The sequence below is a fragment of the Eimeria mitis genome, genomic scaffold, assembly GCF_000499745.2.
Source record: "Eimeria mitis Houghton genomic scaffold, Emh_scaff41, whole genome shotgun sequence".
NCBI lineage: Eukaryota > Apicomplexa > Conoidasida > Eucoccidiorida > Eimeriidae > Eimeria > Eimeria mitis.
The window spans coordinates 31,672-46,205 of record NW_013572427.1 but is presented as its reverse complement, the minus strand read 5'-3'; the positions used below and the strand labels follow the sequence as shown (position 1 = coordinate 46,205).

Here is a 14,534-nt window from a genome sequence, read left to right as displayed (position 1 = left end):
TTTGGGTTTCTGATATATCTGCCGATGACATAGTGACTCCTCTCTGCATCTGTTTTCCCTCGCCGTTCCTTTGTCTTCCTTCCCTTTATCTGTCTCCAAATAGTCTTAGCTAAAGTTGTAGCGATTTGCGCTTCGCTTGTGGATGCCTTCCGTTGGACTGCGGAAGAGTGAATTGCAAACGCTGCCCCGGTGGCACAGCTAATTGCAGGTGCAGCTGGCCAGTCCGCATTGAACAGTGTATGCACACCTGAGGGAGTTTAGGCACTGTTGCTGACGCAAAAAGTAGGCGAAACGAAGAGCAGCAACAGGTGAAGTGTCCTGGCGTGTACAGTAGCATGCATGGATCCATGGCGGTCTTTGCCAAGGGGAAGAAATGAAGGGAACGCAGACAGAAAGACGGCAAGCTCAGATGGCTATGCAGCTTAAAACGCATGCGTATCAAGCATATATCTATGGGTTTAGAGCTTCTTGGCCTTCTTCTCCTTCTCTTTCTTCACAGGGGTAGGGGCAGGGATAACCATTGCGGCCTTCGGTTGCACCTGTTTGCAGATAGTTTCATACTTCGTCTCCTTGCACGGGTACTGCTGGGGTTTCATGCCCTGGCTGTAGCATGTCTTGCTGATGACCTGCTGCTGCATGTGGCACTGTTCTTTGTACTCCGTGCGGGTGCAGGGGTATGCCTCTTTGCCTTTAACTTTTCTGTAGCAGACTTGCGGTTGTGAGACCTTCTCACAAACCCTCTCGTTGCATTCGAACGCGACGTCACGTGAGACCTTCCTCTTGCAGACTTTGGGCACCATTTTGCATTCTTTAGATTTGACTTCTTTGCTACAATCGTACGGCACCTCCTCGGTGAAGCTCCGAGAGCAAGTGTCCTCATAAGGTACCTCCTCGACATGGCATTCCTGTTTCATCTTTGTTTCCATGCAAGGATACGCCTTCTTCTGGGTGTGGAACCGAGGGCACATCGGGATCTTGACGCAGTTAGGCACATCTATCTTCTTCATGCACGGATACGGTTCCATTACGGGAACCTCCCTAAAGCAAGTGCTGGGCACCTCAACTTCCCTGTCTACGCATACTTCTCCCATCTTCTTCTTTTTGCATGGGACCGGCTGCTTGGAGGAGACAAGCTGATAGCAGACTGCCTCGACGTTCTCCTCAACGTCTTTGCACACCTCTTGCTTCACCTTCTTTTCACATTCGTAATACTCGGTTTTGTCACCTTTCTTCTTCTCGCACGTCGCGGGAACACTGACGTTCTCCATCTTGCACTTCTGGGTCATCTGTTTTTTCTTGCATTTGTAAGGCTTCTGTTCCTCCACTATCTCCTCACACATTTCTGTCACCTTCTGAGGCACAACTTCGCAGTCCCTGCGTTTTTCTCTTTTCGTGCATGGGTACTCCTGCTGGGCCATTACCTGTTTCTCGCAGGTGGTCTCAACCTCCTGCATCCCCATGGTGCATTTCTCCTCGAAGCTCACTGCTGCAGCCTCCTCTTTGCCTTTGCAGGGGACCAGCTCTTGCTGGCTTTCCTCGCGGAAGCAAGTGCTCTCATACTCTTGGGGAACCTCCTGACAAACCTTCTGCTTCTTGTGCTTCATGCACGGGTAATTCTCCTTAGAGTTCTTCTTTTTAAAACAAGTCTGAGGAATCCTCTTGACAACGGTCTCACACTGCTCCTCTTCGCAGCCGTACTCCTCCTGCTCGGTGATGGTCTTGAAGCACTGTTTAGGCACCATTTTGCACTCTTCCTTCTTCACCTCTTTCTTGCAATCGTAGGCCTCCAAGGCGTTTGTGGGCTTGTAGCAGGTGTCAGCAACCTCCACTGGTACCTTATCGCACACCTGTTTCTCGACTACCTGAGGGCAGACGTATGCCTCCTTGAAGGGAACATTTTCGAAGCAAACTGAGTCCACTTGGACTGGAATTGTCTGGCAAATCTCCTGTGGAGGAGGAGGCCCTTTGGATTTGGAATACATAGGAGTTCCTTTCCCGTCGCTAACTGGATGCATGAAGGCTGCAGAAACCGTCTCAACCGTGAAAACCGCCGCGGAGGCGGCGAGCGCCGCCAACATAAGGCGGGTCATTGTGTACGTGTATACGAGGTGATAAATCGGTTACAAACCCCAAAATTATACCTGTTAACAAAAAGTGAAGGCAATTGCTCTTTTCCGGAGAAAAATGCAGCTCCACAGTTGCCCACTTCCAGTCCGCTGCCGCCGACAGGTGACCGTCTCGGCGGGGGGCGCCGGAAGGTGACCGCGTCTATCAACAACCGCTCCTTGCCTTTCTCCGCCGAATGTCTATAATGACGCATCTAAACTTTTCAAATCCCGGTGAATACCATTTTAAACGAAATACCTTTTTACTACAGATATAATTCACCCCTGCAAAGCCTATAGAACGATCCTAACCGCAACTGCTTGCCACTCAACAGTCAGAAGAAGCATCCCACAGCTCACACGGGTCCTCCCCAAGGAGAACCAGTTGTACCAAGTTTCGACAACTTTACTTTGGAGTCACTTTGTAGCAGCTAGGAGTACCCATGCGCGTGCCCTGACGATGCGTGATGTACGACCGAACCCAGCTCCATATCTTCTAATAGCTATCCAATCTAGTATAGTAGTAAAGCGACACGCTGGAACGCTACACCGTTCGTGCCGACCCATACAGCTCTTCCGCCTATAATCCCCCACACAAAAGACCTTTACCGTAGAAGCGACAGCAAACGATGCCACCAATCACACTACAAATGCAATAAGTTTGCTGGGCATGTAACATGTCAGGTCCCCACCGCCAGGCCTTCACGGAAGCCTTCTAAACCAGAAGGGTGGAAAGCCAACCCCTTTCTCTTGAACTTTGCTGCTTCTATTCCGAAGCTCGGCTGCTGATGAAGCACATACGTCCAGAATTTTGTTCGAGAGGATATCGTGCTGGTGTACGGCATGAGCGCTCGGCGACAGGCACGAATGCGAAAGATATCTTCTTACGATACAAAGTAATAAACAAATCGTATACACAAGGGCAGGAAGGAAGTTCAGGTTGCTCACACACACACACACACACACACACACATACACACACAGATATATATATATATATATATATATATATATATATATATATATATATATATATATATGGAAGCAATGAAGGGGATATGCGACGGAATACCAGGGCAGTGCGTGCCCTTGCATGGAATCATATGCCAAAATGCCGTTTTATGTGTAACTAAGTAGCCGCAAAAATGTTAAACAGTCGGCAGTTCAGGACGCATCGTCCCAGGAAAATGATGCCACAAGTTCTATCACTGCGCACTGCGCATGCCAGGCTCAGTGGAGTTACCGCCAAGCCAAGGTAAAAATGTGTTCAGACCCACGAAAGCTCATCGATTTGAATAGCGCGATAGGCTTTTCGCTTTCTGCAGTGGTCTGCTCTCACTGATTAAATTACATGCGATGCTGAATTTGCCAAGGTTCCATGGTGTCAGCTACCAGCTTTGGTCATCGGAGGCTCGTTTAAACCACCGAGCAGCATAACCACAAACATGATATTGAAGCAACCAGTGCATGTCTGGGAGGCGATACTTCTGGTGCTATCAAGCGCTTTGAACAGCAGGTTTTGGGGTGGAGCCCTGACTTGTCGTCGTAGCGGCCTTAGCTGGAGGAAGGGCAGAATTGATTGCTGTTGTCGGTTGAGCAGCTGCAGGAGCCGACTTGTCTGAAGACGGAGTCGCCTCTGGGTTGCGTGGGACGACAGTATTCGGTTTCTTAGCCTGGCGGCGGCAGTAAGTGACCTTTCGAGTTGGAGTGTCACGATGGGTCTTGGTGTAATCGATTGCTAGGCGGCGAATAAATGGCCCAATATTATCAAATCCGTTGCCGTAAAGACTGAGCTTCAACAGACCAGGACAGCGACTTATTAAGACATCCAGCAAATTTTTCATGCAGTCCACAGATATAGAGTTTGTTTGGAGTTCCAAGGCGGTGATAAAGGGGAACCGCTTGGGTTCAGTTGCTATCTGTTTGGTCAAGGCTTCAGCAAATGTATCCCCAAGGCCGCATGCATTGAGACACAAATTCTGAACCCGGCACTCCAGGAGCTTGAAGACAAAGCCTGCGGTTGCTTCAGTATTTCCGAGCGGATTTCCGTCTAGCACCAAGCAAGCGCAGTTCTTTGCGCTGCCACAGAAGGCAATTACGTTGGACATGTCACCTTGAGGTGTTATATTGTTGAATGACAGATCAAGGAGAGTGAGTTCACTTTTGCAGAAAGCAACTTCTGGGAAGTTCTGTAACGCCTCAACGTCCAATTCCATATTGCTCATATCGACACTTTTGAGACGGAAATCTGTCGAAACTGCCTTAAACAAGCGAGCAAACTGTCCTGGGGCCAACCGGCGACCACCCAGTTCAAGGCTTCGTCTGAAACAGCTACTGCAGTACTGGCCCACGCCAGGGTGGAGCGCCTCATTGGAACTCCTCCCAATGCTGTCACACGCTACACCTGCTTGTCTGCATCACACATATATAGGCATAAAATTTGTCAGACGTTTCACAACAGAGCAAAACCACTTATCAAACCACGCCACTGCTTCGTTGCCGAGATGTTCGGGCTATTTTGCACTCTACACCAGTACCGTTTCGCTTTTACAATGCTGAAGAGGTCAAATGCAATAAGCTTCCGCATATCAGCTCACCTGATTCTAAGCACTCTAAACCATTCCCGTATGTAATCTTCAGACTCTCCCTGGAGCACCCAAGTCTCAGAACTGTCCCTGGATACCAAGTCGCTCGAGAGAATCTTTTTGCCTTTCACAGTAAGCCTTGAAGCTGTTAATGAAACAGACGTTAAGAAGATGCCCTCCAGTCCGTCCCCAAAAGAACGAGCAAGGGTTCCGAGTGGCGCCCCAGGTGGGCGTTTGCTTGCCGTGGCAGCGTTTGGTTTGGGTCTTGGCGGAGTGGAATACCGCAGAAGAGCTGGGCCCCTGACCTCAAAGAATGCCAGAAAAAGAGTTGTGGTTGCCAGCTTCCCGGGAGGGCTCGAGGCATGCCTATCGACTTCGACAAACAGCCTACCGCTAAATACGGCAGGCAACGACAGGCACCTTTCTGGCAATTCCATTTCGTTTAGCGAGCGGAAAGGAAAACATGGATGGTCCCTAGAGAGCTGCGCCGTTCGCATCTGTGGCACTTCTTTGAGAACGTTTTGCAGTGTTTCGGTGCCAAGTGCAGGTATGTTGGGAAGGCACAGGACCTTGAAGCGGGGCAGTGTTTTGACCACAGCTGCAGCAAGCGCCTTCAAGCCCTCCACCGATATATCGTTTTCTCCAACGTTAACCATCTTGGGCACGAGGCCCGGCTGCATGGAGTTCTCCAGCTCCCTGGCGATGAGATGACAGTCCTCGTCCACAATGGCTGTGCGCCTCAAGTCCAGACATACAGGATCTGGTTCTGCCATGAGATTTGCAATACCCTGGGCTGCCGTTGAATCTCCAGCAACGTTGTTCTCTGCAAGGCAAAGGTGAGAAACTCTTAGTTTACTGCAGAGGCAACCCAGCCATGCCAGCACGGTGGAGCCAAACAAGTTCGCCGTCAGATCCAGCGTTCTCACTCTGCATGCAACGTTCTGCAAGGATGCTTCTAGACCTTCTGCGTCCATGCCTCTCCACCCGCAGCACAAAGAATCCAAATAGGACACCTTCAAGGAAGCAAAAATAGCCTTGTCTACTTCCTTGTGATAGGGCACGCCTTGAAGTACAATTTCTCTGGGGCCAGGACTCCAAAGACTTGCCACAACTGGAAGCATGGGTGTCTTAGAGGCATCCATACATGCAGAAAGATAGCGATAGAATGCCTTGCGCCCATTGAAAACCGTTAGCCACTCCGCTGTTTCGGTGTCTGTGTCCGCACTGAGAAACCCACTGAAATACGCTTTATCACGCAAAGCGAGCTGCTCCCTGGTGAAGGATGCTAAATCTGCTTCCGATGGAGGAGCTGTTGTATCTTGAACAATGCGCGCGTTTATTTTGATGGCTTTGTATGGTGCGGCGGAACCGCCGCCCATCATGTCGACATCCTGTACTTCTCCAGTGTTATCCAAAGCGACAGCACATAGGTATTTCCACTCTTGGGGGGACACTTCAGATGCCTCAGAAGTTTTTGCCTTGCTACAGATAGCAGAGAAATTAAATAACCTCTTCTTAGGGACATGTTCCGGTGAACAGTAAACCAGAATTACGGGTCCTCTTGCTTCCAACATAAGGAACATCCGAATCTGCTCTTTCAGCCCACTGGCTCTACTTCGCATGGCTGGCAATACACGAGTCCCAAACTTGCGTGGATGCAGCGTAGTCGCTTGGCTGCTCTCTAAAAGCATCCTGCCGCAGTAGTCGACGGGGAGCTTCAACCATTCTTGCAGAGACTCAGGGACGGCCTGATACTCCAAGGCAGAGTATTCGGAACGTTGGAAGATGGGATGTTCTGTGGACTCGTAGCTACTCACTGAGCCCGACGAAATCGTGCCGTCATAGCTGCTGATTTGGCTATCTGCTTCTTCGTCCGCACTTTGATCATCCTCGTCTTGACTCTCCTCTTCGTCCTCCTCTCCCGGACTCTCGTCTTCATCTTCTTCCGGGACTTCGATGCCTCTTCCTTCTATGACCTTCGCCAGCATGCCTGCTGCCCCCCTTTGTTGCGTTTTCAGCATTTCCCTGACTCGCTCTTTTCTTTTTTCGTCTTCGACTTGTTCGTCTGTTTTCCATGTTGGTTGCTCAGTGTCCGGTGAGGGGGCTAGTGCCTCCCGACGTCCCTGAGCGCCAAGCCGCAACAGCGTTCACAAAAATGCTTATCCTGAACCAGTATACACTGTGCAAGTTGCGCAGCGGTCTCGGGTCCAGAAGATGTTTCACGTATAGAGTTTATTCCCTGATAAACGTCATTTGAAGTGAACAAGCAGACAGAACACACATACCGTTTTCAAATGAGCTTCCGCCTTCTTCTTGCGTCCTGTGAGTTCAGCTATTTGCTTTTTGATGCGCTTCATCTCTTCTATGTCTTCTGCATTCCCCATCTTCCGGAGCTTTCGGTAAGCCTTCTTAAGCTGTTCAACGGTTTGTGCCTGCTCAACAGTTTCTGAGGGCTGTTCTTGTGTTGTCTCTATAGCTCCTGCCGGTTCAGCAGGCGCGCCGTCAGGCTGCGGCTGCTGTTGTTCTACGTTGGCCGCAGCAGCCTGCTCCCGCTCATGGCCTTCTCGTAAACGCTTTGCAATCTCGGCATCTTCCGCTTCCCGGCGTTTTCGAAGTTCCTCTTCTTCGTGCTCCTTCGCCTCCCTAAGGGCCTCTGTCATGCACGGTACACACGTACAATATTGCTACATAAATTGCTCTAGCCTGCTGCCACCCTTCTTCCACTTGAGCAGCAACTAGCAGCTACGGGACCCCTGTTCGAACTGTCGCAAGTGCCATCACTTACTTTGGAGGTCAAATATGGAACGCTTCTGTTTGTTGGCGAGGATCGCCTGGCGGACGTCCTCCAGATTTGCCTCTTTAATGTAATAACCGGGTGAAATTTCGTTTGCCGGATATTTCCACTTGTTTAGGAGTTCATTCTGTCTCTCCGCGAATAGTGGGTCTCTGGCGTGGATCGGTTCATTCACAATCATCTTGAGGTGCAGCTTATCGTCTTCCCATGGGTTCCTGTAATCTAACTTGTGTGTCTGGCGTTGGAGTGCAACAAATCCACCAGCCACAAGCTCCTCAACGTTCCTAATTTCTTTCCCACTCATGTTTGCAAGCGCAACTTCCGTGATTTGGGAAGCCCCCGACCGCGGATCCGTAGGCATTGCCTGAACTATTGAACAAGCGTCCGACTCTTTCGGGATGGCATGCAGAACTGCTGCGGCAGGTGGCACTGACATTCGGCTATCTCGAGATTTTGATAGGCGGGAAACAAACGCAGGGACTGCAGCAGGGTAGTCGTTGTTGTTCGCATCATGAGGGTACCCTGTGGTGGGCAGGAAGTTTCGTGTCAGCTCATCCAAAGTCGGGGTTGCGTCGACAAGGTCTTCCGGTGGTGTAGGCGTGCTGTGATATACCTCATAGGACGGTTTATCCATAGGATCAATGACAGTGTCATGAATGTGTTCAACTGCTTCTTCTTCACTTACAAAAGACTCTTCGTCCACGTCTGAAGACGCGGGCAGGAGAGACCGTGAGAGACAAACAAGATCTGCTTTTGGCATGGATTGGGGGGAGCGAACGCGTGGTCTTCCCCTAAGTGCCCGTAGTCCTTGCATACCTTTTGAGCATTTAAGAGATATCGGTTCTTCCGTCGGCTGCGGCAAATAAAGGGTGGAACCGGCTTTATGCTGTCCTGAACGGTTTCCCTCTACCCCCGGTTTGCTTCCGCCCCTCTGGTTCCTGCGGATCTCTACAGCCTCGATGTCTTTTAACAAGCGAGAAGGGCGAGTTATCTCTTTAGGCGCAACAGTCGAGTTGCGAGGCTTGGGCTCGACTGAAGAAAACTTTGTGTCGCCACTCAGAGTTCTCAACTTTAAAGAACACCGTGATATGAGCTCGTTCACGAACGTATCACCGGTAGACTCGTGGGTACCCTTCAACAGCCCATCAGATGCTGACCCCGGCACGACGCCGCTAACGTCTGCTCGTTTTTGAGTCTCATGAGATTGGTTCGCGTGCTGGATCTGATGGAGACGTTCCGTTAGTTGCTCTAGCTCGCCCTCGGCGTAGTTCGTTCCACTGGAACTCATCTGCTGCGGTGAAGAAGAGCTTGGTAAATCAAATGTAACCTTCTTGCCGCTCGTTTGCGCTGCCCTCTCGGTTTTCGTAGGTGGCTCAGCCGGAACTACCGCCTCTCCTTCTGCCTTCTTTGCTCTCGTTTTCTCCCAGTGCTGCTGCTCCCTCCATTGCATGTCAGTAGGCTGCTGGAGTTGCTGTATCGCCCCCCTTTTGAACCCTGGTCTCACCGCTTCAAGCATGAGATTTTCAACGACCGAGTCTTGAGAAAGCTGTTCGAACGACTTAAAAAGGGCTTTTTCCTGGATGTCTACTACATTCTCCACTGGGATTCCTCCTGGATAGACTGTTATGTCTTCCGGTGTGTACTGCATTGCCGCTCTTGGTGCTGTTTTAACTTGCTGCTCAGACAGCGATATAGGGCGTGGGGGGACCATCGGAAGTCCCGAAGGATCCGGCGGTAACGATCTTGTGTTGCTGTTCGTAGTTCCCAACGGCTCCTTCGGCTTGAACTTTAAGGCGGTTTGACCCTTTCCAGCGTCACTAAAAAGGGGAGGATCGTGCCAGAGACCAGATAAAGGCAATTCCTCAGATGCCGGAAAGAAACGGTATTTTTCAGATGTTCCTTCCACTCTCACAAAGGGAGCTGTGAGCTGTTCCGTCTCTCCAGCAAGAAGGCGTACGTCGCTGGCATTCAACCGAGAGATCAACTGCCTTGGAAGGGTATCACCCCCGAGGAAAGTTTCTGCAACTGGGTGTCTTCTGGCACTGCAAACGCGCACCAATGAAAGCACAAAAGGAACGGAATGGGGGAGCGAGGCACGCAGCCCAAGACGGCGGAACAAGCTCGATCAATAACTCTAGCACTACGCGTATCTCAAACGATTTGAAAAAGCTCTAGAGGCAAGGAGAAACGGAAGAGCCAAACAAAACCTGGCCGACGGAAGAAGAACCCACGCGATGGTGGATGGATTTGTAGGGTGCCAAAATTCCGGTTCTGTCTCTTGTGTGGCTGGCGGTGTAGGAAGTGTATACGTGATCTCCTGGCGGAGTGGAGGAAACACTTCTGCTTCATCTCTCTCTAAAAACACAGCATGTACATCTATAGGCGAGTGTAGAATTTAGGGTGAGTGGAGGGGCTTTTGTTCGCTAGATTCATATGCCTGGAAGCCACGTATGCAGGGTGACAGCCCACTGACCTGTGAGCAAGCTGAGATCTCGCAGGCGGTCGAATTTTGTGGGTGAGTTCCAACTCCCCTGTAGCAAGTGGCCAGTTCCATCTACAGGGAAATTAGATTGGGCAGTGGAGTTCTCTTGCGGCATTGTCGCTGCAACGCACAGATATCGTCAGCGGCAGGCCGGTCTAGTGGCCATAAACCCTAAGTGTTTGGCCCTTAAGGAGGAGGACTAGCAGACACAGTGACAGAACAGACTAAACAGAAAACAATGAATACACTTTTGTCTACAAACGTTCGTGCGCGGTCCCACTGGCTGCAGCACGGGGGTCGACCTTGACTCTCGTAGTCGTCCGCCGAAATGCCTCTGAAAGCAAAACACAAAGTCAGGCTAGAGGGGCCGACATTATGGTCTCAACGACAAAACAAAGAAATTGCAGGCGCGCGCTGCATGCATTCCTCTCAACAGAGTTCCAAGTGGGCATTTGCCGGCACCCCCCACCTGCGTACTGTTGCATTGTACCACCTCCCTTTAGGGAGCGACCAACTAGGGTTGAGTCCTGAGAGTCCATCTTCACGATAAGGAACTAAGAGGAAAGAAGGGAACGGATATTTCAATGACTTTCGTCTACTACGGCCCCAACCGCCGCCAGCAACCGTGAGTCAACGACTGGCGTGCAGAAACCATGCTGGGCTTCCTCCCCGTCCCCTCCTTGACGGCACCCGAAAGAATAGACAAATATAAATAAGATGTTGAAACTTCAATAGGAACGGACGGTGCAATGCTTTCAGAGGAAATCACGACTCCCAAGTAGCCGCCCGCCCACCGTTTGGTTTTGTTTCAAATGGCAGGTAGACAGCGGTTATGTTGCGAGCCATAACTGCAGCATACTCATTGTCTACAGCTAATTAAACCAAAATTGAGAAGGGGAGGATGTTTTAGACGAGTTAGACACAGGCTGCTCCTGTGCTCGTGAGTAGTTACAGGGGCTGGACCATTCGTCAAGCCTCGCGCTCAGCATGCGGTCGCATATGTGAGGTCGCTCTGCTTCTGCTAGTACTCTGTTTGATTTTGCGAAGCTTCAGTCTCCGAACAGTTCATATCTCAGCATCCAGCTGATGATCTCGCGTTCACTCATAAAGGCACATCTTGCTGCTTCTTTGATCAGTGGCCTATATTCCTCCTGTGCTGTGGTGGATCCGAGCCCTAAGCGTACGAACGCCCGCGAAGTGGTACACTTACACGACGGATGGGGCAGTGGTATTTGAAAAGTACACCTTAAAGGGCACAAGGCAATAATAAATAAACAATAGCGTCAAAGAAACACAGTGGAGATGCATTCAATCTCCATGTGCAGTGTCTTCAAGCCAAAAGGGGCCTCTGCAAACCCCACGTGGCCCGTATTCGTCGAGCTTGGGGAGCAGCTAGCCCTCAGACTGCAACACTCTACACTTTCCGCTTCTGAGACGGTAACATATAAGAGCTACCGTTGTGTCTAGTGAGCTTCCTGCCGGAAACGATAAAATTCCTCTTCTATCACAGGCATCCAACTGCTGCACCAGCTTGGGAGAACACATTGGAGCAGTGTTCTCCGGACGATCGATATCGAATGCTTCAAAAATAACTCGATGCCGCAGTAAGGAGGCACACAGCTGTGCCTTGGCGGGAGCTGCTACATGCAAATTATATTATTCCATAGGTGTTTGTTGAAGATGGTCTTCATTCAAGTGACGGTTGCTAACTTTTCATAGTGATCGCCACGATATTTTCAGCAGGCATTTCATAAAACAAAAACAAGTACACAGACCGATGTGATTGCTGGCAACTGCTGTCCCACCAGTGAACAATGGATTGATACATGTGACGTAACGTTGTCGGCGAAACAGCAGCTCCCGAGCGATTACTTGCACAAAGCCTCCTCAGTTACGGAGGAAGTTGGCCGCAGCTGTCTCAATGAGACATTTGTTGACGCATCGCTGATGGTTGAATGGGTTCCGCAGTGGGGGCCGACTTCAGAAGACGACGATTCCGAAAGTGCCACCTGGACAAACTCGCGAAGCCTATTGTAGTAACTTTGACCCCCGACTTCCCACGTGTCGTTGTGATCTCCATTTTCAACGTCCTCTCGCATCTTTATGCGAGCACCGCATGTCTGTCAGACGCAAATCAAGCAATCCGCACATACCGTTCAGACGTGTTTGTTACAAAGAAAGCAAGCAATCACGGACCCACCCCGCGACCAACAGTGCCAATGCGCCAGGCAGCAGATAGTGATACAAAACGAAATTAAGAAGCAACCTTGACCAATATATGTATCAATAAGCTGCCCCAAACAAGAGTGTGACCGAACTAGGTGCGGAATTACGCTGTATAGCACGTCCATGTGCGACGGAGGGACGAGTGTATCTCGGCGCCCCGAAATGAATAAAACAGGTAGAACCAATGTGCGAACTTTCTCGTCGTTTAACATGTACATCCGCTGCAACACAAACACAAGCAGAGCGCCCTGCACACATTTCTACCGCTCCCTTTTATGTGAAGCAGCACGGCGCACTCACAAAGGGTGCCTAGGATACCTAAAACAGCGACAACAGTTTTGATTTCCGAAGCATCCCCCCTAGCGACAGCTGCGGCATAAGAAACTGAGTGCCCAACCTCCCAGTGAAGTACGATTCAAAAGTTTTGCGAACTAATTCTGTGGAAGCAAGGGGCAGAAAATCGAATTCACCTGCACGGCCTTCACCAGCAGGTTGAATGGGCTCAAGAAAGGGAAGACAATGTAGAGCATCTCCAGCAGCGACGTAAACGTGTTCTCCACCACGATGCCCTTCAGCTGCGGGAAAATTGACGTAGATGCAGGGGCAGTGGATCAGCTAGCTAGTGCAACCATGGACAGACAGAAGCGCATTCGCAACTACTGTCTAGATAATGGCTGTGCAGCTCCAGCACGCTTATATCCACAATGCCTTGAGCAGCAAATGGCAAGCTTAACATGAGCAACAACCCAGCACAGTGCTCAGAGCACGTCGTTATACTCGTGCATAAAAGCTAAGAACTTTGTACCTCATTGCTTCTGCGTTTCGCGAGTTCTATTGCCACCGCACCCCCAATGCTGCGACCGAAGACAAAAATATCCTTGTTGTTGACAGTCCCATTTTCCAAAATGAAATCCAAGGCCGCCTCCGCGTCCGTATAAACGCCTTCCTCGGTGGGTGAACCTTCACTGTAACCATACCTACAAGCAAAAGCATACCACTCAGGCGGAGAAAAACATGATGTGCGACGGATAAGAAAATAGTGGGGTAACGCTAGTTGGTACGCTATTTCCCGTTCAAGAAACCTAGGCCTCTGCACATGAATTTGCGCTCACCCTCTATATGACACGATCAGTATATTTACGCCAACCATGCGGAACATCAGCTCCAAGTTGGGAAGACGAAATCCGATGTCTGCAAACACGTTGAGATAAACAAAAAGGACTAAACTTTGGAATCTGGAGTGCACAATGGGGATGAAAACGTTCATTGAAAAAAGATGAAAGCGCGAATCCATTCGGAACTCCCAGAACACTCAAGTGGTGAAGCAGCTAAATAATATGGAACGAGTTCGGCACAACGGAGCGTTTGTCACCAGCGTATAAAGGACGTGGGTCAGCGGATAAGTTCGCTTACTGCCGGCATTCCCGTGGAAGTAAAGGAAGGTGGGTACCTTCAGAGCGTTTGGCTGACGCAGAAGCCAACCATGAAGGGTCAAGCCGTCGCTGGTTCTAATGTAGACATCGTCAAACGGCAAATCTGCAGCGCACGCAAACATCCTAGAAACAGGCAAGCCCTGAAAAAGGCGGAGAAAGAAGGTTCCAGTTTCGCCTGCAAGTCTCACTTCTTTCTCCCGGATGATGTAGCCCCTTTGGGTTTTTATCTGGCGTCTCATAGCCTTTAGGAACTGCATGCACGAACACAGCACAAGTGCTGCTGCAAACAGAACTGCGGATCTCCGCCGGACAAGAAAACTCTCACTGCGGAGAGTTCCCCAATTGTTCAAATGATGACTACTTCTAGCGAAGGGCAAGCGGGTGCACTTTCAGTACTTGCAGGGTAGAAGACGAGCTTTTCTTGGAAGAACCACAGCACGCCTGCATGCGCACACCCGTTGAAACAATACTGACACCGCCAGCTTACCCACAATCGCGTCATTCAAGGTGATAAATCACGCTATACAGACTTTTACTAGACGCAGCACTGTGATAGCAACGATGGGCAGACATGAGGCACTAAGCTTACCAACAACAGCCGACAGGAGGAAGCCGCCGACCCAGGCCGCGCGGGTGAGAATGGCGGCCAGGCTCCACCAGGAGGACATCTGGGGTTCTGCTACTTGAAAACGCGCACCCGCTTCACTGATATGTGCTGCAGCATACCGTTGTTCCCTCTCCCTTTAACTTCCTCAACCGCGGTCCCTTTGAACCCGCTGGTTGCCGGATGATTTTTCTGAGGGGCCACCGTGTGCTAGTCCAGACTTGTGGTTGTTTCTGATGGGGGCACCGCCGCTTTTTTTGGTTGCGCAAACAATAAAATGACACGACTGTTGCAGCCGGCGCTGA

General features: G+C 50.4%; 3 protein-coding genes across 3 annotated transcripts; all 3 read right to left on the bottom strand.

Moving 5' to 3' along the window:
- Positions 1–458: 458 nt before the first annotated feature.
- Positions 459–2,090, bottom strand: EMH_0042240 (uncharacterized protein; the record flags this gene model as incomplete). The annotated part of the gene is made up of 1 exon (XM_013499215.1): positions 459–2,090. The coding sequence occupies one exon, from the start codon at positions 2,088–2,090 to the stop codon at positions 459–461; it is 1,632 nt and encodes a 543-aa protein (XP_013354669.1).
- A 1,511-nt stretch (positions 2,091–3,601) lies between these two features.
- EMH_0042130 (uncharacterized protein) lies at positions 3,602–10,505 on the bottom strand (the record flags this gene model as incomplete). The annotated part of the gene is made up of 9 exons (XM_013499214.1): positions 3,602–4,517; positions 4,703–6,813; positions 6,976–7,343; positions 7,476–8,189; positions 8,301–9,526; positions 9,716–9,839; positions 9,958–10,086; positions 10,247–10,300; positions 10,436–10,505. The coding sequence occupies 9 exons, from the start codon at positions 10,503–10,505 to the stop codon at positions 3,602–3,604; spliced, it is 5,712 nt and encodes a 1,903-aa protein (XP_013354668.1).
- Positions 10,506–11,834: 1,329 nt separating this feature from the next.
- EMH_0042020 (phospholipase/carboxylesterase domain containing protein, putative) lies at positions 11,835–14,293 on the bottom strand (the record flags this gene model as incomplete). Its single annotated transcript, XM_013499213.1, has 9 exons — positions 11,835–12,086; positions 12,300–12,413; positions 12,663–12,767; positions 12,998–13,169; positions 13,305–13,383; positions 13,606–13,728; positions 13,814–13,876; positions 14,022–14,066; positions 14,215–14,293. 9 exons carry the CDS (start codon positions 14,291–14,293, stop codon positions 11,835–11,837), a joined length of 1,032 nt encoding a protein of 343 aa, XP_013354667.1.
- Between the last annotated feature and the right edge of the window lie 241 nt (positions 14,294–14,534).